This window comes from Prunus avium, chromosome 8 (assembly GCF_965620075.1).
Source record: "Prunus avium chromosome 8, drPruAviu1.hap1.1, whole genome shotgun sequence".
Taxonomy (NCBI): domain Eukaryota; kingdom Viridiplantae; phylum Streptophyta; class Magnoliopsida; order Rosales; family Rosaceae; genus Prunus; species Prunus avium.
In genome coordinates, this window is record NC_142291.1 from 2,032,708 (window position 1) to 2,058,964 (window position 26,257).

Below are 26,257 nucleotides of genomic sequence, written 5' to 3' on the forward strand. Positions count from 1 at the left end.
CGCGTCGTCTTTGCTCTTACTCCTCTCCTCTCTCATCTCTCCTATCTCTTCTTCTTTTCCTATCTTCTCTCTTCAAATTTTTCTTTTTTAAAAACTGATTTCTCTGTTTGTTATCCATATTTTTCTGGGTTAGATATTGAGTGTTGTAGTTTTTTGAGTTTGATTTCTTTTCATACCTTTCATTGAAGATCTTTAGGGTTTCCCATCCAGAATTTGCATATATTTTTTTTTTTAATGTTGTTTGTAATTTGTATTTTCTTGGATCTGAAAGTTATATTGTAGATTTTTTCTCTCTCGTAATTATCTGTTTTATAAATATTGTATAATAAAAAAGATAGATTTTCTTCTGATAGAAAAAGAATGACCTTCTTTTCTTTTTCTGATAAAAAAGATGAATTTTGGGGGTTTACTATTTTGATATTGCTCCAGCCTGGGTTGACTCCTTTATGCTGGATGATCTGCTTAGTATTAGTAGAGCTTGTCTTGTGGGTATTGGGGCTACTTTGTTTGTTTGTTGTTGGGGTTTAACCCTTTTTTTCCTTGTCATAAAAAGAAGACGAATTTTATATGATAAAGATAAATTTCGATTAGAAAAAAAAAAGATACTGAAAAAAAAGAAGGAAGAAAGATACTGAAGAAAAAAAAAAGTGAGGCACTGAGGCAAAAGTTGGAATTTTGCATATAATTATTGTTAATCAAAAAAATAAAATAAAATATTGATTTATTAAAAAAATATTAATTTTAGTCCGTTTGGTGCAAAAATGAATAGGATTAGACTCAAGCCTAGCCAGTCTAAAATGGCCTAATCCAATACTTCAAATTCTATCCTAAACCAGTCCAAGTCAGTCTTTATGGTCTTATGGTCTTTATGTGTGAAAACGCCTCCAAGATTTTGACGGAGGGCATAATTGGTACTTTACAGGAAAATAAATTAAAGAGGCGGAGATTGGGGAGGGGCGGCAATAATATTCCCCTTAAATAAAACACCCCCATTTATTTTTTGGTCGAAGAAAAAAACACCCCCATTCGCCCAACAGCTCACACCCCAAACAAATATAAACATCCCTTGGTTAAATTGTATTTGCTATTTGCATAATAAGCACCACTGAACTCTGTCTACCGAAAACCCTAGAACCTCAAATTTGATCCCATCAGCGGACAGACAGCCATGGCTCGTCACAGAGACGAAGATGACGATGAGATGGACCCAGAGGAAGAGGACGACTACGAACCAGACCAAGTTATAGACGAGGATGAAGAAGAGGAAGAGGAGGAGGAGCGAGGAGGACGACGCTCCAGTCAGAAGCGGAGGAGATCGGATTTCATCGACGATGCTGCAGAGGAGGACGATGAAGAGGAGGAAGAGGACGACGAGGATGATGAGGCTTATGGTGGTGGTGCGAGTCGTAGGCGGAGGAATAAGAGGCCCAGTGGGTCGCAGTTTCTTGATATCGAGGCTGAGGTCGATACCGATGATGAGGAAGATGAAGATGAAGGCGAGGACGGTACGCTCTGCTGTGCCTCTACTAACCTCATTTTGCTTAATTTTTAGAATTTTGTTGCTTTTTTTTTTGTGTGGAGATTTAGGGTTATGAATACGTCTGGGTTGGAATGTAGGTTATAAGCGATTTGGGGGATTAATAAATGGTTTAGAATTTGTAGGTGGTGAATTCTGGTACTGAATTGTAATTGATTTGGGAATGGTCGTCTATTAGTATTGCGGGTATCCTTTGGTTACAATTTTACTTAGGCAGGCTCCTCCAAGGTTCTAGATTGAATTGTGTAAATATTTGTTTTCTCATATGCTTTCCAGGAGAAATGAGTTTGGCACAATTCGTTATAACTTGTGCCCAGTTTTAGGCAAGGGTGCAGTATTCTGTTCACACCAATGCTATTTGCTGTGTTCCTCGTACTTTGGGAGGTTTTCACATTGCATTACTGTTGCTATTTTTTATGAGTTATGTCTCATATTATGTTTGTTTTATGATTACTTTATCATATTGTTTGGGATGCTTTAAAATCAGGGATTAGGTTCAATCAAGATTGGATTTAGTAGTTTAGAACACTTGACCCTGTAGTCATAAGTGAAAAAAGTGTTACTTATTTAAAACAATAAAAGGTTAGGAAGTTTTATAAAAGAGTTCTGAGTACGGGAACAACTGACATTTTAGGAGGCAATAGAAATCTTGGTCCAATCTCCCTCCCGTCTTTACTGGGAGCTGTAGTAAACACCAATGGCCCTGCAAATCTGTTTAGAAAACTCATGTTCTTGATCACATTAGATTACAAGGCCTTCATTTCCCTGAGTGAATAACGAGAGATATCATTGATTTTGCAGCTTCAAAAATGGCCAAACATGTATTTAATCCTTGTTCTTTAGTTTTCTATTAACTGTGTTTGTGAGACTTGTGCCATGAGAAAGCAGACCCGTGCTTTGCTAGGAATAGGGTAAATAAGATTATGACCTGGAGGGGTGATGGCTTTCTCTTAAGTAATGGAGGACAATGAATAAAGCTTTAGAACCAAGGATAAAATGAAAGTACTATTTATGTCAACTCTTTTTCCTTCAGTTTTTATCAATCGTTTCCATGGAATTCAATCTTCCAAACAGGTTATGTAGATATCTGTTCAAATTTTCTTTTGTTAAATTGATTCTGTTTAGGATTTGTTTTTAATCAGGGTGTAATCCTTGTTATCTGCAGAAGCGCGTTATGATTATTTTCCGCTTTCTTTTGATGTGAATAATTATGTAAATTAGAATTCATGGTGGATGTCTAGTGGATTTGTTTAGTTGTTTCCTTTCTTGTGTATTAGTGATGATGGTAAAAGAGTCTTTGTGCAGACTTCATTGTTGATAATGGAGCTGATCTACCGGAAGATGATGATGGTAGAAGGATGCATCGTCGTCCATTGCTGCCTCGAGAAGATGAGCAAGAAGATGTAGAAGCACTTGAGAGAAGAATTCAAGCGCGGTATGCAAGGTCAAGTCATACAGAATACGATGAGGAGACTACTGATGTGGATCAGCAAGCTCTTTTACCTTCTGTTAGGGATCCAAAGTTGTGGATGGTGAAATGTGCGGTATGATTATTTATTGTAGCATGATATTAATGTTATAGTTCCCAATTTTGAGAGAATACTTATGATATCTGCACTGATGCCTGTCAGATTGGTCGTGAGCGAGAGGCAGCTGTTTGCTTAATGCAAAAGTATATTGATAAACCTGAACTGCAAATCAGGTCTGCTGTTGCTCTAGACCACCTTAAAAACTTTATATACATTGAAGCGGACAAAGAAGCCCATGTGAGGGAGGTATGCCTTTGTTGGTGTATGCATAATTTTTGATGATTTATGTATTTGCACTTCAGGCTATTTTTGGCATTTGTACTTGCTTATCTATTTGATTATTGCATTTGTTTGGTTTGTGCTTTGTTTTGGTTTTAGGCGTGCAAAGGTCTACGCAATATATTTGCCCAGAAGATAAATCTTGTTCCAATCAGAGAAATGACTGATGTTCTTTCGGTTGAAAGCAAGGCAATTGATCTTTCTAGGGATACATGGGTCAGAATGAAGATTGGGACATATAAAGGAGACCTTGCCAAGGTATGGACAGTATGTTTGCTTACAATATCTTGTGATTCTTTGCCTAACCTCTAAGCTTATTGTTATAGGTTGTGGATGTCGATAATGTGCGGCAGAAAGTTACAGTAAAATTAATTCCAAGGATTGATTTACAAGCTATTGCAAATAAACTGGTAAAGTTTGTTACATATTTTCTATGTTTAGATGAGTCTCACTGTCTCAATCTTCAATGTGTAAATGTGCAATCTTTTTTATTTATATTCCTGTTATGTTCATTCATTGAGGTTGCATTCCTATTAAATTAAATCCTAGGATTTTCTTTGTTGTAATAGTCCCACCTCTCCCGTAAGCACTTTATCATAGCATAGTATTATCAATTTATTTGGGTAATTTTGAGATGACTTGTTTATGATACAGGAGGGCAGAGAAGTTGTGAAAAAGAAGGCATTTGTTCCTCCTCCACGTTTTATGAATATTGATGAAGCAAGGTAATACTGAACACTTCTTATTACAATGCTGTCTCCACTCAATATATGGTTAGATTAACGTCTTACACTGTTGGTCCCATTTGTACTCTTCTCAGAGAACTGCATATTCGTGTAGAGCGTAGACGAGATCCGATGACTGGTGATTACTTTGAGAATATTAATGGCATGCTGTTTAAAGATGGTTTCCTGTACAAAGCAGTATCAATGAAATCAATTAGCTCTCAAAACATACATCCCACTTTTGATGAACTTGAAAAATTCCGGAAACCCGGGGAGAATGGTGATGGAGATATTGCCGGTTTGTCAACTTTATTTTCAAACAGAAAGAAGGGACACTTTATGAAGGGTGATACAGTTATTGTTATCAAGGGAGATCTTAAAAATTTGAAAGGATGGGTTGAGAAAGTTGAGGAAGAGACTGTTCATATCAGGCCCGAAATGAAAGAACTTCCAGTAAGAATTACTTTTTCGGTGCTTTTTGGTTCTGATATCTAAATTTTTTGTTAAAAGATTCTTACTGCTTCACTGGTTTAGTGGTGTGACCACTTGTTCTTATTGGGGATTTCATTTTCCAGAAAACTCTTGCCATAAATGAAAAAGAGCTTTGCAAATACTTTGAACCTGGGAATCATGTGAAAGTTGTATCTGGTACTCAGGAAGGTTCAACTGGTATGGTTGTTAAGGTTGAGCAGCACGTGCTCATCATTTTATCTGATATAACGAAGGAACATGTGAGTGATTTTAATTCTCTACTCTATTTATAAAAAAAAAATCTCTCTACTTCATAGGATCATGGTGGATTTCAGGAATAGTTTTCTACTAAATAGAATGTGAACATTTCATAATTATTTTTTGTTTGCAGATCCGTGTGTTTGCTGATGATGTTGTGGAGAGTTCTGAGGTGACATCTGGTATTACCAGAATTGGTGCATATGAGCTTCATGATCTTGTTCTACTGGCGTGAGTTGCTATTCCATGGGCACCAGTCATCTGTTCTTTTTCATGTTTAATTACTTAACTTTATTTTGTGCCTGATGTGGTGCAGTAATAATAGTTTCGGTGTAATCATTCGCGTGGAAAGGGAAGCATTTCAGGTGTGTAATCATAATTTACAATTGCCTCTTCCTCCCTTTCTGTGTTTTCTTATTTTCAACTGTTTCCAGGTTCTTAAGGGAGTTCCTGACAGACCTGAGGTTGCCCTTGTCAAGTTAGGAGAGATCAAGTGCAAGATTGAGAAAAGTTTTCCTGTTGAAGTGAAGTATAAACACAAAGTATCTGTGAAAGATGTTGTGAGGGTCATTGATGGCCCTTGCGAGGTGAGATGAGATCTATATTTCCTGCTTGGTTTTCCTCATTGCAGTATTTCATAAATCTCAGGCTATTATTTTTTCATTGCTTTTCATATGATAGGGGAAACAAGGTCCCGTGGAACACATATACAGGGGAGTCTTGTTCATTTATGATCGCCATCACCTAGAGCATGCAGGCTTTATCTGTGTTAAGTCCCATGCTTGTGCTCTTGTGGGAGGATCACGTGCGAATGGTGATAGAAATGTAAACCCTTTGTGCTCTTATTGTGTAGATCTGAACTCTATCTCTCATGGGTTTCATTGTGTTATTAGTTCTGATTGTTGATGCTTTTGTCCCACTCCTCCATCTAACCTACAGGGTGATACCCAGTCAAGATATGACCATCTCAGAACCCCTCCTCGTATTCCCCAGTCGCCAAAGAGGTTTTCTAGAGGAGGCCCTCCAAATAACTGTATGTTCCACATTTTTCAGTGGGCTCTTTTTATTCATATTGTGACCAAATTCTCCTTTTTTCTCTTCTTCCATCATCTTTATTATTTTATTGAACAAGTTTATAAATTGTTCCTATTTCTATGGTTCAGATGGAGGAAGGAATAGAGGTGGACGAGGGCATGATGGCTTGGTTGGGACTACAGTAAAGGTTCGCCAGGGTGCCTATAAGGGCTATCGTGGACGTGTTGTTGAGGTTAAGGGACCAAATGTACGGGTTGAATTGGAGTCCCAAATGAAGGTTGTTACAGGCAAGTCTACATGTTGGGTTTCTTGTCCCCTTGGTTATTTATGCATCTTATGGGCCATAACACCTCTTTCATGCTTGCAGTTGATCGTAATTGTATTTCTGATAATGTTGCTATTACAACACCATATCGGTAATTATAAATTTCACTTCAGTTCTTTTTCCTCTTGGTTTTTAGCTTAGCTTATGCTTATTTCCAATTCTTATCTAAATGTGTTCCAGTGATACATCTCGCTATGGTATGGGAAGTGAGACCCCAATGCATCCTTCTAGAACTCCGCTCCATCCATATATGACTCCTATGAGGGATGCTGGAGGTTTGTTTCTTTGTTTTTTGCCTTTTAAGAAAACGTAGTGTTTTGTATGAGTTCTAGTACTTAATTATTATTTTGGACTGTATCCTCTGGCAGTAACATTGGGAAAATAATATTTTTGTTGACCAACCCCAGGGTCTATAATTTCCTCAAAAGGTCCAATATACATTATTGGACTTTTTGGATAACAGTCAAGAAGATCTTATAAAAATGAAACTTTTTTGCATATGTTAGATGACTGATATATTTATTCATCTTTGGAACTCCTTGCAGCAACGCCTATTCATGATGGCATGAGGACTCCTATGCGTGACCGAGCATGGAATCCGTATGCACCTATGAGTCCAGCAAGGTTAGTGTTTCAATGGCATTAAAGTAATTTATTTCTTTCAAAAGCGAGTGGTTGAAGAAATAATTCCTATCAAACGTAGTTCATTAAATCAAGTAGAAGATTGTTTCAGCGTCAATAAAATGGAAACTCTTTCTTTATTCAGGGATGAATCGTATATCCAGATTTCATGGCTTGCATGATTAACTGCTCTGAGCTATTTTCCTTGTGCTATGCCAGTTCTCATGGCTTGCACCATTTCAGATAATCATTGTATAATCTACAATATTTGCAGGGATGTGTGTTATTATTGTATTATGAAACAACTTAGGTATGTGATTAAAAACCGGGAAAAAAAAACATAGATCTGTAACAAAAGTTTGGAAAATGGAAGATACGAAAAGTCAAATCAGACCTGTAAGTAAAGGATTTCTAGATTGCACTCTTATTATGGAGAATGCTGGTGTGGAATGCAATGAATTAAGGGATCTTTTATATTCCAAAAGCTAATCAGTAGGATTATTTCTTTTCTTGGTCTGACCTAGTCCATTGGATTTGTTATGAAAAGTTCAGTAACATCCTTATAGACTTCAAAATGAAAGTCAAGCTAGATCCCAATTAAACACTGATAAAGTACAAATACATAACAAAAATTGGAATTTACTCCCATCATTTCTTTTTCAAATTCTTTCCAACTTTGGAATATGATAAATTTCATTCTATACGAAGGGTACGAATTAAGTAAAAAAAAAGAATGTCTAACAAATACATTACCTGATGTAAAAGTATTCATTTTTCACATCATGATACCTTTACACAGATACATTGTTTTTTTTGACATAATGCACTTTGTCACAACACTTTTATCTGTGTTCCAAATAGCATTATGATTATGCAACATAATTCACCTTTTTCATATCAGTATAATTCTTGACCAGAACAAGTATAATACTTCTGTGTGCAAAATGGGGTGATGTAGGCATTTTGGGTAAAACCCGGGTGCTTTAATTCCGTAACCAATAGAAATGGCTTGGGTTAGCAAATAGGCACGACTAGTATGTTGGTGCAGATGTGATCAGAGTAGTGTGAATGTTAACAAGAAAAACAGAGAGGAGAATAAAGAAACCTTTGGCACTCAGTTTCATTAGCCCTCACAGGAGGAAAAGAGGAGCCATAATTATGGTCATTACCCTGCTGCTGAATTTCATTAATTAAACTTTAATACTCCATAGGGCTTATCTATTCCTCATAGGAAACAGATTTATTTTAGGACTCTAAAGGGATGCTACTTTACTACTCAACCACGCCCCGTTGCATAAGGGGCTCTCAAATTGTGGTTTTACTGTTATATCTTTAACCACTCAAAGATTTTATAATTTAGTCAGATAACTGCTGCATAAAAAGCTAAGTCTGCTTGTTTTCACTGATGTTTCTTGGAACCTTGATTGTAAAAAAATCAGGGATAACTGGGAGGATGGGAACCCTGCTTCTTGGAGTGCGAGCCCACAGTATCAGGTGAGTAACTAATGCATAGATGTCCTCATAGATGTAGCTTTAGTCTTTTTTCTGTATTAAGTAGCTGTAATGTTACGGTTTTCAGCCAGGAAGTCCTCCATCACGAGCGTATGAAGCACCAACTCCTGGTTCTGGTTGGGCTAACACTCCTGGTGGAAATTATAGTGAAGCTGGCACACCAAGGGACAGTAGTTCTGCTTATGGTACAATTTTAGTTTTCATTCTTTTAAAAATTTGTGTGCTGACTTCTTTTTTTCATTTTTACGATCCCCTTGAGTTCCTCTCATTTTGTATCCCTGTTGCAGCAAATGCTCCTAGCCCTTACTTGCCATCAACTCCGGGTGGGCAGCCTATGACACCAAACTCGGCATCCTATCTTCCTGGAACTCCTGGGGGGCAACCAATGACACCAGGCACTGGTGGTCTGGATATGATGTCTCCTGTTATAGGTATGAGACTCAGGTTTTCTATTTTAAACCAGTATGAAGTCACTGTGCTGATTAGAACTCTTATTTCCCCTGTTGTGACCTGGTTTAGAACTCTTATTTTCCAATAATACCCTTTTATTTAATAGACAAAGCGGTATTTTTGACTTATAAGGGAGGTAATTTATTCATACAAAACACAATAATGCTTTTTCAAGGCCAAAGAATTGCATACCCAAGTGGTGCCCAATGGTTTTAGATTCTCCCTTCATGGGATAACTATGTAACAGGTATCACATACCTAAGAATGCCCATTCCAAAGCCTCTGCAAACCAAACAGGGCCTAATAGTAAAAAATCCTGACATTTACATAAAACGTTAAGTTCAAATTTGATACGAATCAACTCTAATAAAGTGTCTGCATATAATCTTTAAATCATTTACTGTATTATGTGGTGCTTATGGAAGCAGGGGAAATGAATTACGCTTAAGGATTAAGAAATTACAGTCCAGTGGTTGTAGTCTGTTGTCCTCTTTCGCATTTGGCTTCCTATTATTTGCTCCTGTTTGTGTACTGGGGCACTTCGTTTTGGTTCATAGAATTGTTTACTTATCCAACAGGAGAAAATATATTTTGATGGGACATGAGAGGAATATAGTGTTACTTGAAATCTGATTTATTTATGTGATATAATATCCCTAGTCATTGCTTTGCTAGAGCTCTATACCCCTGTTTGAGTTCTAATCTTAACATCTTGTATCAGGTGGGGACAGTGAGGGACCATGGTTCATGCCGGACATATTGGTCAATGTACGCAATTCTGGAGAGGAAACTACTGGAGTTGTCAGAGAAGTGCTCCCGGTATGTCCTTAAATCGTTCTCCTTTTAAATTTCTCTATTGATATTTACTATGTACAATGATATTTGGACCTGCAAAGGATATGAACATGAAGGATTTGGTGATTTCTACTAAATGAAAATCTAGAAATAATATTATACACGCTTGTAACTCCTGTTGAGATATGGTGTAGTAGGACAAAAGATAAATGAACAGGCCTATAGAACTGTTTTGGATTGTAACTTGGGAGGGCCTTGTAAGTTATCGCTGAAGCGCCTGAGTTATTTCTGTCGAGGGTAACAAGGGTGGCTATGCGAATCATGAATGATGTGCCGTTGAAATTTCTTTACGTGTGCATGTGCTGCTATATACATTGTATTGTAGTTGATGTTGCTGATTATAGAATGATCTCGTTGCAATGTTTATCTCTCATCAAAATAGATACTAACAAATATTGTTTGAAGTACCTACCTGTGTGATTATTATTTGAGATACTAAGTATATACTGTTTGGTGGTTCAGGATGGCTCCTGTAGGGTAGTTATAGGGTCAAGTGGCAATGGGGAAACTATAACGGCGCTGCCTAATGAAATGGAGGCAGTCGTGCCAAGGAAAAATGATAAGATCAAGATTATGGGTGGCTCGTTACGTGGTGTCACTGGTAAGCTGATTGGTGTGGATGGCACGGATGGAATTGTCAAGGTGGATGACACCCTTGATGTTAAGATATTAGACTTGGCTATTTTGTCAAAACTAGGCCAATAGTAATTTGTTGGGAACAAATAAAGTTTCAAAATGTAAATTATTATTGATTTTTCTAATTTTTCCAATTTTTGGAAGCAAAGATCCAATTGAGTGCTGTCTCTGTCTCTGTCTCTGTCTGTGTCTCTCTCCATGTGAAACTGATTAAAAGATCCACCCCAGGTCTATTGAGTGTGACAATTGTTATCTTTCAATGCAATGCTAAGCGCCCTTTTAATGAGACTTTTGTTTAACTTCTAGCCTATTCATCAATTAAGAAGGAAATATGAGAGGGCAGACAAATGGAAGGCGAAACAAAATGAAAACTAAGACACAGAACCCCAAAAAGAAAACTAAAAAAACAATTTTAAATATGTTCTCGTCATCTTTCTTTTTCTCATATGTTCCCATTATCACTCTCAAAACAACAAAAATAGATTGATTTGCAAATAACAGTTCTGGTTTTACCTGTACTTGGAAATCGGAAGTACCTTTCTTGGTTTTAATTTGTTGTTTCACTGGTTTTAGCTAGGCTTGATAGAGATTTATTTCTCCTACACATTGATCAATATGGCTGCTCAAAATTGTCAACAGATATTGCAAATTAAGTGCATTTTCAAGGCTGTACACATCAAGGGGCAAGGGGAGGTTGAATAAATTTATTTATTTATTTATTTATTCATTGAATATATACACAGAAACTGTCCAACAGAAGCTCGGACATAAACAGTATGAAAAGAAAAAAAAAAAACAGATTCGCACACTCTCTTACATTACATGCAGACCAAATTTGAAAATTTTCAAAAAAGAAAAGACGAGTAAAAAAAAATGAAAATTAGAATGTGCGGACACAAACATCAAGGATGAAGCTTTCATTCCTCCATGTGGATTATGCATCGAAGACCTTCCCCTTTAAGCATGTAATCAAATGCCTTGTTGATTTCTGAGAATGGGACTTTGTGGGTGATGAACTTTTCCAGCTCAAGTTCCTGCAACATTGTGGGAGTTTCCAATTCAATTGATGTGTGCATAAATAAAACTAGTGTAGCACTTACACAGCAACTCATAACATAAAATTGAAAAAAGAGCATCAATGAAAATTAGCTTCAGCTTTAGCTAGCTTACATTATTCATGTACTTCTCCACAACAGAGGGAATGTCGGATCGAGGCTTGTAATTTCCGAAGAAGGTACCCTTGAGAGTCCTCTCGTTCAGAAAGTTCACGGGATGCGTCTTGAAGACAGCCTCTTTGTGTGGTACTCCCACAAGAACAGCAACACCCCAACCCTGGAGTAGAATTTTTGTGTTCATCATAACAAGATCACATCAAAACTTAAAAGAGAGAAACATGGAGCCAAAGGATTAGGAACATACATCATGGACACATTCAAACGCAGATATCATGGCTTCAACATTTCCAGTACATTCAATGCTTCTGTCCACTCCTCCATTGGTCAGCTCAGCAATCACCTAATAAGCAATCCATAAGAAAGCTCTTTAGAAACATGTTTAAGGAGGTACAAGGGAAACAATGTACAAAAAGAATCCATGCCAGTAACAAACAAACCTCTTGAACTGGCTTTTTGTGGTCCTTTGGGTTCACAAATTCGGTTACGCCAAACTTTTTTGCTGCAAACAATCAAGTTAAAATTCAGAGACATATGGAGAACATTTGCAAACATGAAAGTCAAAAAATAGAAGCAGAAAACACATCTACTTCTTGTGCATTGTTCTCTTTTCTGATAAAAGGAGGCTTATTGCAAGTCAAGTATATATCCTGAAATGCCAGATACTTTCCCAGAAATAAACAATTTACTTTCAGGAATTATATATCTCACCCTCTTCAAATCTGCTGGAATTCAAATCAACACCAATAATTCTTGAAGCCCCAGAAATCCTGGCTCCTTCAGCAGCCTGAATCAGAAAACCATTTATACATTTATTTTCCATTATACACATAAACATACACCTAAACAAGCAGTGAAAGTGTCACATATATAAATATATGGCAGATAGCAAGAGATAAAGAGACTCACTGCAAGGCCTACAGCTCCCAATCCAAAAACAGCAACTGTTGATCCCTTTTTCGGTTTTGCAACATTAAGAGTAGCTCCCAGACCTGAACATATATCCAGATAATTAAAAAATAAATTCCAATTAAACATTAAGCAAAATTCCAATCATACTTGTATATATGGATACCTGTGGAGATACCACAACTGAGGACACAGACTTTGTCCAGAGGAGCCAAGGGATTGATCTTGGCAAGGCAGCCAACATGAACAACAGTGTACTCACTGAAGGTGGAAGTCCCAACAAAGTGGTATATTGGCTTGCCTTTAATTGAAAATCTTGATTTCCCATCACTCAGCATCACTCCCCTGTCAGTGTTTATCCTGAGGAGATCACACATGTTGCTCTCTTCTGATTTACAGTGAGCACAGTCCTTGCATTCCCCTGTGAACACAGGCAGGACATGATCGCCTGCTTTAAGATCCGTCACGCCTTCACCAACACTCTCCACAATCCTAATTTGTAAACACCAGGAAATCCACATAAGTTAATGCTACACTATACTATATGGTTTCCTTGCTTCTGCTAAATTGAAAACAAGTTTGATAGAAATTTACATACCCTCCTGCCTCATGACCATAAATTCTAGGAAACAAAGGGTTTTGTCCCTGCAATATAGAAAAACCAATTCAGATTTTGTGTGCTATATTTGGTTCTTGGCTTTCATGATCATAAAGAAATCTTGCTTAGGAGGAAAAAGAATTATATAAAAAATATAAAAAAAGCACCTTGGCTTCCCAGAAGTAGACATCAGTATGGCACAAAGAGGTATAAAGGATTTTCAAACGAACTTCATTTGTCTGTGGTGGTGCTACCTCAACTTCTTCAATCACCAGTGGCTTCCCTGCTTCCCATGCTACAGCAGCTACATAAACAAAACCAAAACCAAAAACCCTTTACTCAATAAATCTCAGAAACATTAAAAAAAACAGCAAGCAAGATGATTCTATAAATTAGACAAGCCATCAATTTCTATACACATGGTTGGTTAGAGTATGATACCTCTGCAGCGTATGACCTGTCCAGCAGTATTAGAATTAGACATTCTTCCTCCTCCTGGTTACTGAGAATCCAATGAATGCAGCTAAGAACTTGAAATTGAAACTCTGAGAAAGCTTTGTAGTAGTATGTAACAGACTTGTAACTTTTAAGAACAGTGTTAAGTTTCTGGTGTGGTTTGAAATAAAGGCAGCATGTGTAGGTATTTATACATCATCCCATAAAGAAAAGAGGAGGCTGAATTAGTCTAATTTAATAGATAAGGATATTGCTGCGTGATGTTGTCCTAGAACATTAGACTTTTAACAATTGTTAGTTCCAATGGCAAAACCAAAACCATTCCTTGATTTCAGTTGTTAGGAATTTAGTCCCTGGTTTTACAGGCTGGTTTAGCGAGTCTCCAATCAGATTAATTTTCATTGATGATTATACATAACTAAATAAAAATAGAAAGTTGCTCGATTATAATAGAATTGGAGGACTAGTGGTTTTGTCATCTTTCGTTTTTTTTTTTTTGGTTCATAAAGTTTTGTCATCTTTCTGGTTTCTATAATAAAAATAACCGCCAATGACAGAAATACGAGGATTAGTGGTGGTTTTGGTATTGGACCACAGTCCCCTGTTTGGTCGATTCATTAGTCATAAGAAAGAAGTATCAAAATAAATATTAAGCAACTTGTACCAAGAAAAAATTAAATATTAAGCAACCAATTACAGTAAGCGTAGGCTGCGAGGCTACACTGTTTATGTCATCCTTTTAATATGCGAGACTAAAGTTAAAAATGCTGTCGCCCATGAATGATGCAACAGAACTTGTTGGATTGACATTGAACCACACAAACTAGGACAAATGAACCAAGAGGCACGAGACGGTGGAGTCTAGCCTAATGAAAAAAGGAATGGATTTGCAGACTAGTGGTTTCATGTTCGAATTCTTATGACACATTAACGAGTTTGTTGTCATGATTGAGAAATGTCAATAATCGAACTCACGTTTTTTACAGTTGTCATTTGACTTGGAAAGAAAGAAACAAGAGGCACAGTAGTCATACTGATAAGTCCCTGTTTCAATTTTTCAAACCCTGTTTTGATAAGAATAATTCTCATAGCGTAAAGTCTCTCGCTAGTGGGTTAAAAGAATACTGGTTTTATACATTTTTTATTTATGATGGATTCTGATTCTTACGTAAGCACATTAAACTTGGAAAGAAAACAAGCAAACTTGGATTGTTAATGGTTTTACTTTAATGTCACAATACCCTTGCATTTGGTTTCAGAACGGAAATGCTATAATGAGGGGGTTTTTGGTGAGAGAGCCAACACACATCAAAGGCCATAACAAGCACAAAAATCATAACATGTCCCAAGTTCATGGCATACCTAGAATTTGATCCAACTTAAACCTAGAAAAAGGTCTAGAGATGTGCCGTCGCGGACGTGAGGACTGAAAGACAGCCAGGACAACACCACCATAGCCAGAGTTGAGGGAGAAATCCGCCAACCACAATTGACTACACATATTTTGAAAAGACAAATAATATCGTGATAATTCAGAAATTTTAATTTGGCCATAGTGAGAAGGTCTTTTAAGTAAAACAAGAGACTATTGAGATTTTTTTGTTTTGTTTGGATCGAGAGAGACTATTGAGACTTGAACAAGATAAATGCTGGTTGAAATTGACATTAATCTTGAACTGATGCATAAGTGAAGACTTTTAATCAGCATTGTTTGTTGCCAACACTAATACTTTTAAGTCTACGATGGCTACACATGTGTCTATTTGGGATTCCGAATCTCTACATTTAGTATCGATGCATTTACACGTAATTAAAAAAATCTAAACCATTGAATTGATCCAATGAAATTTAATTATTCCACATCATCATAATTGTATTAGATTAAAACTCCTCCTTTTGCACCTTATCATTCACTCATCTCTTCCTCTCCCAAAAGGTTGCGCAGCCTTCCCTCTTTCTCTCCCACAATTAAATCATTTTTATAATTATTAAAACCTTGAATTTGATTCAAAAACTAATATCCAATTCGACATGTCTCATACCAATAAATTATCTCTTTTAATGTATTAATTTTGTAAATTATAGACACTGTTGCTTCTTGAATTGCATATCGCTGTCGTCACTTTGTCTTATGAATAAGACAATACGGTGTATATCAGAATTCCTTCTCTTTATTTTGCACATTTTTCATTTATGATTTTGCAGGTTTATTTTTGCTGTTGAAACAGTATAGTATTAAAGATTAGAATTTGTTAATATCATTTCCTAGGCCTTGTTGAGAGCCACTCATCCCAAATGGAGAGAGAGAGAGAGAGAGAGAGAGAGAGAGAGAGAGAGAGAGAGGTGGCAACCATGGCTGGCAGTGTATATGTGACCCTAGTGTCAGAAAAGCTAAAGAGAAGTACCAGAAGGAGGCATCGAAGGTGATAAGGGGTCAACCTCTACCAATGCCATGGAGTCGGAGGAGCCTGGGCAGCTGTTGCACTGCAAGTTTCCTGAACGTGTTTTCTTTCTTTTCTTTTCTTTTTGAAAACTAATATATTGTGTTGTAAACGGAAATATATTCAATTAAGATTTTAATAGATTGTTTTGAAGCTTATAAATCTAGTGGTATTCAATTAGAATTTTTAAGTAATCAATAAAAGTATGGTGGTATTCAACCAGGACTTTTAAAAGATAAGAAAAAGAAAGTCCCAAATTTTAATGATGTACGTAGTTACCTGGATACTCTTGAGCAAATAAAGTATGCTTAAATCTTCTTTTAATGATGCACCCATCTGAGCAAACAAAAGTAAAAATTAGACTTTTATTTAGTATGTAAGAAATACCATTGCATATATAACTTGATAAACTTCAGCCAAAAGAAAATATACAACTTGATAAATTTATATAGATCATTTCATGCAAGTCAAATTACAGGGGCATCACAAGCCAAAAAATATTCTTTGTTATTCTGAAGAGGAACATCACCAGCAATCTGAAAACAAATTAATAAAGCACAAACAAAATAGAACATGGCCAACTGCATGCACCAGCAAACATAAAACCCAAAATTGTATCTTCAGATATTTCTGCAAACAAAAGCATGAATATTGCAGATTCAGCTGCTGTGGACTTGCTCAAGCCTCAACTCAAGGTACAAATTGAAAATTTCTGATTTAGTAAATAGTCGGTGCACATAATAACCGAAATTCAGAGTGATCCGGTCATGTATCACTATAATAACATGGAAGAACAGTTGACTAGTCACCTGCAAAAAAATTTCACAAGTGCACTGCTAGTTGAAAATACATTAAATATAATGATAATACAGCTTCAATAAATAAAAGTTTACTACTTTAATTCTTCCTATATATCAGCTAGCTGCTAGTTTCTCCGCCATGGGCTAGCTGGTGGGCATGTTGTGGTAGGCTAGGAACTGGTGTTGGCCACCATGGGAGTACGAATGGGAAGAAATAAAAATTATTGAGTTTCCTCTTTTCAACTATCTTTGACCACTTTCTTGTACGAATGTTGCACATTAGAACATCTGCATCCACATATAGATAAAAAATATCATCATTATTTGGGTCGAAAGATAGCCTCTCAACAACTCGTGCATCATCCGGATACATATCTTGGTCGAAGGAATAAACGTTGTGTTTACTCAAACACAATTCGCCAGCTCCCTTGACCATATAATCATGATCTTGTCGTTTCAAATCCCAAACAAACAGAGTTTTGGTATCTGTGCATCCGCAACAACCCTCCACACACACCTAGGCACTCAACTACAAAATGGTCGGCTACAGGCATAGCAAATACCACGAAACGACATTTATGATCAATAATATCACCACCATTGCTACTACCACTACTAGTGCTAGTACTGCTATTGTCCTTGAACGGATCCAACCCAAGAACCAGAAAATAGCCATAATCATGACCCGACCAATACAACACTCCATTGTACGAAAAGGCCATAGCATCGAGATAATCATAAGAAATTCCTCGTGGGGATGATACAACTAACTCGCTCCATTTGCCAGTCTCAAAAGAGAAGATCTCCACATTAAAATTGAAGCAGTATTCATCATGATCAAATACAAATTGACGATCGGGAGGAAGAATTCTCACAACCTTGCACCTAAACTTGGCATTAAGCTGGATGACATGTCCATCTGGATCGTCTTCCTCATAGTAGGGACTATCACAGATGAATCCCACTCGTACAATGTCATAGCATCGAGTAGGGGTGGGAGGAAGAGCAACCCATTGCATGGAGTATGGATTGCATATGTAGTAATTGTGTTGATCAAACAAGCTATCGCAGCATAAAATCAAGTCATTGTAAGTCCCTACCACAACTGGCTCTGTTTCCAAATGGTCGAAACTCTCGAGTCTTTTCAACATAGGAATTAACACTTCGGACAACGAAACTCTGTTAAATAATTCCTCCGCATTGCGGCTTATCAAAGTGCGTACAGTCGGTGTTTTCCTATGACTTTGGAGACGCAAAAAGCGGTCAATAAAATAAGGAGCAGAAATGAGAGTGAGCCAACGCTTGCACACACACTTGCATTGAAAAATGAATTTACCGCAAGGAACTCGACAAAGTATTTCAACCAACACAAGCTCAGGGAGATCATGAATATCCATCAATTTCGATGATTGCCTTTGCCTTACGGATGATGATCTATCTTTTTAGGTGGATACGCTTCAAGGGACAGCTGGGCTCTACTGCTTCCTCCAATGGCAGCACAACTTAATTAGGATCTACTTCAAGATGATGTTTCAAATTTCAATACATACAAGAATATATATATAAAGGAAATAAATAAATAAACTAAGAAAACGAATGCAGCTAAAATAGAATCAGCAAAATGAAACCAAATACAAGAAACTGCTTGCTTAGTTACTTGGTACAATAGAACTCTATGCATTTGTGAACCCTAAATCTAGAATTTGGGATTTAGGGTTAGAAATTTTACTGTCAATAAATAGGAATTTGGAAATGAAGGATTTTACCTGGTCAAGACTGAAGAGGATGATTTTCTTAAGCACCCAAACAGAAATAGTAGGAACAACAAAGAACCAGAGGAATCAAATGGTCTTTGATTCTTAGAGAAGAGGAGGGAGGAGGGAGGAGGAGGAGGAGGAGAGGAGTACAAGTGCAACGATAACCCCCACTGAACTAGTAAATCTTCCGGAAACAACCGCAGTTCATGATTTGGGCTGGAAGCTGAATAGGCCCAAGACGGTGGGCAAATGGGCCTTTGCGCTGTTGTTTTTAAGAGTGGTGATTTCCCCACTCCAATTTTATCCACTTACACTCCATTTTATAACTAGAAAAGGAGTGTAAGTGGATAAAAAGGCAGTGGGGAAATCATTACCCTTTTTTAATTATAAACTTTTACCATTAGCCCTACTTAGAAGTGGATATAAGTATTTAATGTTGTTTTATTTTATGATTATTTTAAACTTTTAATTAATGTTAACTATTTTTTATATTATTTTTTAATAGAGATTAACCAATTAAAATAGTTATAGCATTTATGACTCCCTAAAATAGAGAGCATGATTGGAGTTTAAATTTTATAGAGAATTCCTAAAATAGTTTTTAACTAAATTTTAACTAAAAAATAGAGAGCATGATTGTGATGTTATTAACTTAAAACCACTGTTTTTTAGACCTAGTTTTGAAAACCTAAACTATAAAATAACTCAAAATCACCCAAACACTTGAAAATAGAAATTAATATAATTATATTTATATTTCTTATAGAAACTGTTTTTAAGTTGCATACCAAATAAATTTGAATATTAAAACATGAATTTTAGAAGTCTTTGTTTCTAAAGTTTTTGAGTTTCCTACTTAAATAGGATACTTAGAACTCCTTGTTTTTAAGAAAAATAATTTTTTTGGAAATTCCCTACTTGAATAGGATACCCAACACTACCTTATTTTGCTGTACGTTTTATTTATTTATTTATTTAAAAACTCAATGAATTTGTGAATTCTTAATCGATAGATTGGGGTTTTGAAGTCAGAAAAATTTAAGGACAATAAATAGTGTTGAAATTGAGGATTTTACCTGGTAAAGACTCAAGATCGGATGGATGATTTTGATAAGCACCCAAATAGAAATAGCATAAAAGTAAAGGCTAGGATTCACACACGATGCAAATTGTCTTCTATGATATGATTCGTTGGTGTGGTTTTGCACACCCTTCGTTGGCAAGAGACCAATCTAAAGAAAACCTTCATATACTTATTTCAACTTCACAATTTTGTTCTCTGCCCTAGGCCCACAATTTTATGTCCATCCACAAATAATGTTGTGCATGACAATACCTCCATCCACAAATAGATAGCAAACATCCTGATTGTTTGGATCGAAACGTAGCAGCCAAACAAACAACGCATCATCCGGATACATATTTTGGTCCATCGAATAAACCATGCATTGTTTGACAGTGATTTTGGGAGGACAAGAATGACGCACATATGTTTTTTCAGAATATTATTTTCAAACCAACTAGGAACGTTACAATTATAGAGTTGTAGGCTAAGAATCTTATGGGGTACTCACACACACACAGGTACCATGAAGGCTTTCAACTAAGATCACTTGGAAGTACACCAAAAACTTAACCAATCCAACTATAACACCCCATTGATAAATAATTTATACAAAATTGGATATATCAAAATTAACAAACTTTCTAGTTTAGTTGTATTTCTCTTCTTAATACTGGAAGAGGTCCCAAATCCCGTCTTCTCCATTGAAAAAAAAGAGGTTAGATTATCGAACATTGAAACTTGGGTAACTTACTATGACAATGAATGAAAATCAATTGGATTACATTATGTATGTATAATATATATTAAATTTGCTTGCCTCGTTTCCTCCGCCATGGCCTTGCTGCTGGGCATGCATGTTGTGGGAGTCTAGGAACTGGTGTTGGCCACCATGGCAGCACATGCACAAAGCTGTAGGAAATTTTGTCTGGAATCCTTTCAACGATCTTTGACCACTTTATGGTACGAAAATTGTACTTGTACTTGACACTTTCTCCATTCACATACAGATAGCAAACATCCTCATTGTTTGGATCGAAGGGTCGCAGGCTAACATTCGATTCATTATCCAGGTACATATTTTGGTCCAACGAATAAACCATGCGTTTACTCAAACACAATTTGCCATCTTCTTCTGCTTTCAAATAAAATACAATCAGACTTCTGGTAGCCATGTCCAAGCCACACATCCGTATGCAACCTCCGCAAACACCAAAGTGCCGAAGGTCATTTAAAGGCTCATCAAGTGCAATGAAAAGACACTTAGGTTTATCACTAAACGGATCCAACCCAAAAATAATAGAGCAACCATTTTCCTCCCGACCCAACCAATACAATATTCCTTGGTGATGAAAGCTAAGACCATTCAAAGTAATGGCTTGTGGGGACGATACAACTGCCTTCCTCCATTCACCAGTCTCGGAAGAGAAAATGTCCACAATCAATTCGAAGGAAAAATCATAATAACCCTTCTCTGGAGGACGAATTCTCACAACCTTGCACCTATACGCAGCATTATGCTGCATGACATGTCCTTTCTGATCTTCGTGTTCGTCTTCCTTGTAGTTATAGCAGGGGATATCGCAGATGAATCCCACTCGTACCTCAGAGTGGCGGTGTATGGTGAAAGTGGGAATGCGAGGAAGAGCAACCCATTGCTGTCAACCAATTGATACCCCTAGTGAGCAGAATCATAAGTTGGGATATATCCCGATCAAGTTCCGACTGATAAAGAACGTTATCAACGACTTGTGGGGAAATTGATTTATTTAGCTCATACCCGTCCGGACATTGCGTATGCTGTAAATATAGTGAGTCAGTTTATGCACTCTCCTAGTGTGGATCATATGGGGGCTGTGACTCGTATTTTAAGGTATCTGAAAGTAACTCCTGGCAAGGGGTTAATTTTCTCCAAGTATGGCCATACGAATGTAGAAGGGTATACAGATGCTGATTGGGCAGGTTCAGTCACAGATAGGCGTTCAACATCTGGGTATTTTATGTTTGTGGGTGGCAATCTTGTTACGTGGAGGAGCAAGAAACAAAAGGTGGTGTCTAGATCTAGTGCTGAGGCCGAGTATCGAGGAATGGCCCATGGTGTATCTGGGTTACTATGGTTGAGGAGATTGTTGAAAGACCTTGGTTTTGGGCCTAATAAACCCATGGATTTATATTGTGACAATACGGCTGCGATTGCAATTGCTCATAATCCTGTACAACATGACCATACAAAACATGTGGAGGTTGATCGAAATTTCATTAAAGAAAAGTTGGATGCGGAGATTGTGTCCTTCCCCTTCATCCGTACAGAGTATCAGTTAGCTGATGTTCTTACGAAAGCTGTTTCTACAAGTATCTTTCTCAACTCGCTTGACAAGTTGGGCATGCATGACGTCTTTGCTCCAACTTGAGGGGGAGTGTTGGCGAGTAGAATATATCCTATTCTATTTGGGTTTTATTTATTTTTCCTTTTGTATAGATATTATGTAATTAGGATTCCACTTATTTCCTAATTAAACCCTACTAGGGTTTGTAACCTGTATTATAAATACCTCCCTTCGGAGAATGAAATATATCTGAAAATATTCTACCCATATTGTTTGACTTGGTATCAGAGCCGACTTTCTGGTGACCTGTGTGTGTTGTGCCCACCCGTGTTCTACTGTGTGCCCTAATTTCTTTTAGGGTTCTTGTGTATGTGCTTTTACCGTGTTCCGCTGTGTGCTCTGTCGTGTTTGTGCCTCTACTGTGTTCGTGCATCTGCCTCTACTGTGTTTGTGCCTTGTGCTCTGTCGTGTTCGTGCCTTTACTGCGTGCCTCTACTGTGTTCGTGCATCTGCCTCTACTGTGTTTGTGCCTCTGTTGTCTTCGTGCATCTGCCATATTTGTGTCTGTGCTGTGATCTGTTGTATACCCTGCGTGATTTGTTGAGTTTCTGCTACAATCATTGGTGATAATTCCATTGTTGGTGCTGCTGCTGCTTCTGCAAATTTGCGTGTTTCTAACTCTATTCCAGGTACTGGCTCTAATACTTGGATAATTGACACTGGTGCTTCTGATCATATGACTTTGTGAAGACCGTATTTTTAAAAGTATATATATATTAATAATTTGAAGAAATAAATATTTATATCTTAATTTATTACATATATTATTCTATTATGATAAATATCTTATTATATATATATATATAGGACACTTTGTGCATAGAAAATGAAGAGAGAGAGAGAGAGAGAGAGAGAGAGAGAGAGAGAGAGAGAGAGAGAGAGAGAGAGAGAGAGAGAGAGAGAGAGAGAGAGAGAGAGAGAGAGAGAGAGAGAGAGAGAGAGAGGTGATGAATTTCTTGTGGGAGATATAGAACGTAGCTTGTATTTTCTTAACTTGGAGCAATGCCTTGGAATCGAGGTTGGGATTTCTTGGGAGCCTTTTACAAAGATTGATTTAATTAAATTTTGTGAGCATTATATTATGCATGATATTATTATTATTGATATTGGATGTTGAAGTGGTGTTAATGATCTATATTATTTTATGGCTATATTGACATGATCATATGTTATCGGTGATGGCTAGAATTCTTGGGTTGATGGAAAAGAGGGTAATGGAAATAGTCTTTTGTGTAGTTGAGTCTAACTCTTGGCAGGTACCAGGTCTCAGGGATCCCACAGTGCACATGGTTTTTATTGGGTGATTCGGGACTGGCGAAAGGGAGTTAGACAAGATGACTAACAAAAGGGGAATTATGGGATGATTGAAATGGGTGTTAGTTCATATAAATGGGCATTCGGGACCAAGTGGTATAAGCATGGTATGGGACGTGCAGGTCTGCTTGTACAGTTATATGAATTAACGGGATTAGATGAAGAGCATTCATTCATGCATTAATATTATTAATTTGATATTTTGTTGTGTGATTGCATGTCACTTAATTTATTTATATCAATTTCCTGTGGTAAGGTCTCATGTCCCTACTGAGCGGTGGTTGCTCATCCCTCACCATGTTTAATTTTTCAGATGAATTAGTGGGCAAGATAAGGACTAAACCGGTTCAGGCTGAATTAGATGAGAGTGATAGAGCTTTATTTATTATTTGTAAAGTTGTAAGATTTTTGGGATCTATTTTTATAAGAAAAGTTTATTTTATGTTTCGGCTTTCTTTTTATTTTTATTTCTTTTTATTTTACTCACGCACCGGGCGGGCGCGGGATTTCCACCTACTCCCCGGGTCCGGGGCGTGACAGACTTATAATGCTAAATTTTTTGATGAGTTGTCTAGTAACACCCGTGACCCATACATAACTAGTGCTAATGGTTTGCCCTCTCCAATTACTGGCGAGGGCACCATTTCTCTCACCCCAACTCTGTCCTTGTCTCGTGCGTTATTAGTTCCCAATATCCATTGTAACTTGTTATCTGTTGGTCGCTTACTTGATACACTTAATGCTTCTGCTACTTTCTATCCTACCCATTGCTCTTTTCAGGATCTCAAGACTCACGAGGTGATTGGGCATGGTAAACGGATAGGGGGGTTGTATTATTTGACATTACCTTCTGCACCAGTTCGTGATCGTGTCGTTAATACTGTTCAACGTTGCAGTGTCAAAGACAAACAGCAAATTTGGTTATGGCATCGTCGCTTGGGACACCCGTCATTTGGCTACCTTAAGCGTCTGTTTCCATCTTTATTCCGCTCCTGTGATGAGTCTAGCTTCAAATGTGAGACTTGTGTAATGGCCAAGAGTCACCGTACTGTTTTTCCCTTAAGTAATAATAAAGCTGCCTTGCCTTTTGAGTTAGTCCATTCTGATGTATGGGGTCCTGCTCGTGTGACTTCAAATGGTTTCCGTTGGTTTGTTACGTTTATTGATGACTGCACTCGCTTAACATGGGTGTATTTGATGAAGAATAAACATGATGTTGCCTCTATTCTCCCTGATTTTTGTGCCATGGTGTCTACTCAGTTTCATGCTCATGTTAAAGTTTTTCGGACCGATAATGGCGGTGAATATGTGAATCATACATTGAATCAGTTCTTTCGTGATCACGGTATCATTCAACAAACTACCACTCCATTCACTCCTCAACAGAATGACGTGTCTGAAAGGAAGAATCGTCAGTTACTTGAAGTTGCCCGCTCTCTTATGTTGGATATGTCTGTTCCCCATCATCTTTGGGGATATGGTGTCTTGGCCGCGACCTACTTGATTAACCATACTCCTAGTCGGGTTTTTGATTTCAAGACTCCACTTGATGTGTTGTGTGCTCTTACTCCTCCGGTTTCGATCTCTAAGTTACCTCCGAAGGTGTTTGGGTGTGTTGCGTATGTTCATGTCTACTCCCATCAATGGAGTAAACTTGATCCTTGTGCTCTCCGTTACGTCTTCATTGGTTATTCTACTACTCAGAAGGGTTATAAGTGTTATCACCCGCCTACTCAGAAGGTACATGTCACTTTGGATGTTACTTTTCATGAAGAAGTACTCTACTATGTCTCTCCCTCCTCTTCAATTCAGAGGGAGAGGGGGAGTGATTTGAAGAGTTTCGGAGTGGAAAATATGGAAGTTTTTGGACTTGAAGAAGGAATTTCTGGTGAACAGGAAGCGACCGGTCGCAGGGAAGACTCGACCGGTCGCCAACGACTCTGTGATGAAAACGACCGGTCGCACATAGGAAGCGACCGGTCGCTCGTGTCGACGAGCGACAACAACACCGATACTGTCCCCACTTTACCACCTGCACAATCTTCAGGTGTGAGGTTTTATCACAAAAGGCCTCGGTATTTGTTAGAGAGGGGTATTTCTATTTAAACTACTTTCTCTTTGGCCCTCTGGCCGATGTGGGACAACAAAGAGTTCCAACAATTGCACCGTTTATGGATTGCATATGCAGTAACGGTTCAAGTTTCCATAATACAAAATTAAGTCATCATATGTCGCTACAACAGTTGGGTTTGTCCAAGGGTAGAATCTCAGTCTTACCACGTATTCCCTTGCATATATCAGGGTGTGTATTATGTGTCTTTTCTTATCACTTTGGTGACGTAGATATTGGTCAACAAAATAAGGATCGGAGATGAGGGTGAACCAACGCTTGCACACGCACTTGCATTGAAAAATTAGTTTACTGCAAGATAGTCGACATAGTACTTCAATCAATACAGCATCCGGGAGATCATCAATATTTATCAATCTCCACGGTTGTCTTCGTGACAAGGACGACAGAGAGCTACTGCTTCCTCTCATGTTGTGCCGAAAACCAACAAGAGAAAACAGAGATTTATTAGGGCACACCAACAAACAAGGGAAGGCTAAAGTATATATTGGATAATAGATGTGGTGCCTTGAAACCCTAAGCCACTACAAAGCAAAACCGCGACGTGGGCTATTTAAAAAATAGCCCCATACAAATAAGGCAATTACAACAATTATTTATGGATTACCAACCTCTCGTTCTCTCTCCTCAACCCCTCGTCTCCTACTCCTCAAACAAATCGAAACTTACCCCTTTTCTTTTGTAAGCTCTTCTCTCCCAAAACAACGCAGCAACCCCTTTCTCTTCTGATTTTGTTTTTAGATCCGGTCGTTTTCACCCCGATCCCTCCTTTTTTTTTTGCTATCTCCTTGCTTTTGACAGAGTTTGTTATCGCCCTAGTTTTTCTAGGGCGTTTCTTTGGCTTTGGGTGGTCCTTTTAGATCAAATTTCAAATATGAGAGCTAGAGTAGGGCTTGCTTCTGTCATGGCTTTCCTTGTATTTTGTTTTCTGTATAAGCTTTTTTTTCCGACTTTTTTTATATAGAAAGGAGATAAACGAATCCTAAAATTAACTGA

At 37.5% G+C, this 26,257-nt stretch overlaps 3 protein-coding genes across 3 annotated transcripts; 1 reads left to right on the plus strand and 2 right to left on the minus strand.

Moving 5' to 3' along the window:
- Positions 1-1,003: 1,003 nt before the first annotated feature.
- GTA2 (global transcription factor group A2) lies at positions 1,004-10,519 on the plus strand. The gene is made up of 22 exons (XM_021949970.2): positions 1,004-1,505; positions 2,843-3,081; positions 3,169-3,312; positions 3,445-3,603; positions 3,672-3,755; positions 4,000-4,070; positions 4,166-4,523; positions 4,646-4,801; positions 4,933-5,030; positions 5,116-5,164; positions 5,234-5,386; positions 5,481-5,624; positions 5,739-5,832; positions 5,963-6,121; positions 6,202-6,250; positions 6,340-6,434; positions 6,705-6,783; positions 8,220-8,274; positions 8,360-8,477; positions 8,580-8,723; positions 9,464-9,561; positions 10,060-10,519. Exons 1-22 carry the CDS (start codon positions 1,169-1,171, stop codon positions 10,300-10,302), a joined length of 3,126 nt encoding a protein of 1,041 aa, XP_021805662.1. The 5' UTR covers positions 1,004-1,168; the 3' UTR covers positions 10,303-10,519.
- Positions 10,520-10,927: 408 nt separating this feature from the next.
- On the minus strand, positions 10,928-13,668 carry LOC110773417 (alcohol dehydrogenase). The gene is made up of 10 exons (XM_088245989.1): positions 13,354-13,668; positions 13,080-13,216; positions 12,913-12,959; positions 12,481-12,806; positions 12,315-12,397; positions 12,117-12,192; positions 11,846-11,907; positions 11,653-11,748; positions 11,404-11,565; positions 10,928-11,267 (listed from the first exon to the last, which is right to left on the minus strand). Exons 1-10 carry the CDS (start codon positions 13,394-13,396, stop codon positions 11,151-11,153), a joined length of 1,149 nt encoding a protein of 382 aa, XP_088102115.1. The 5' UTR covers positions 13,397-13,668; the 3' UTR covers positions 10,928-11,150.
- Positions 13,669-16,228: 2,560 nt separating this feature from the next.
- LOC110773416 (F-box protein At1g49990-like) lies at positions 16,229-18,544 on the minus strand. The gene is given in 3 exon segments (XM_021977933.2): positions 16,229-17,100; positions 17,102-18,123; positions 18,376-18,544. Coding segments are annotated over 2 exon segments (1,278 nt in total). The 5' UTR covers positions 18,007-18,123; positions 18,376-18,544; the 3' UTR covers positions 16,229-16,727.
- Between the last annotated feature and the right edge of the window lie 7,713 nt (positions 18,545-26,257).

Excerpts from the sequence above, each read along its gene's own strand:
- GTA2 (XM_021949970.2), top strand. The coding sequence starts at position 1,169 with ATGGCTCGTCACAGAGACGAAGATGACGATGAGATGGACCCAGAGGAA. Across the intron at positions 3,756-3,999 it reads AAGCTATTGCAAATAAACTG|GAGGGCAGAGAAGTTGTGAA; the intron begins GTAAAGTTTGTT and ends TTTATGATACAG. Across the intron at positions 8,724-9,463 it reads TATGATGTCTCCTGTTATAG|GTGGGGACAGTGAGGGACCA; the intron begins GTATGAGACTCA and ends ATCTTGTATCAG.
- LOC110773417 (XM_088245989.1), bottom strand. The coding sequence starts at position 13,396 with ATGTCTAATTCTAATACTGCTGGACAGGTCATACGCTGCAGAG. Across the intron at positions 13,217-13,353 it reads ACAGGTCATACGCTGCAGAG|CTGCTGTAGCATGGGAAGCA; the intron begins GTATCATACTCT and ends TTGTTTATGTAG. Across the intron at positions 12,807-12,912 it reads TATGGTCATGAGGCAGGAGG|GATTGTGGAGAGTGTTGGTG; the intron begins GTATGTAAATTT and ends TTTACAAATTAG.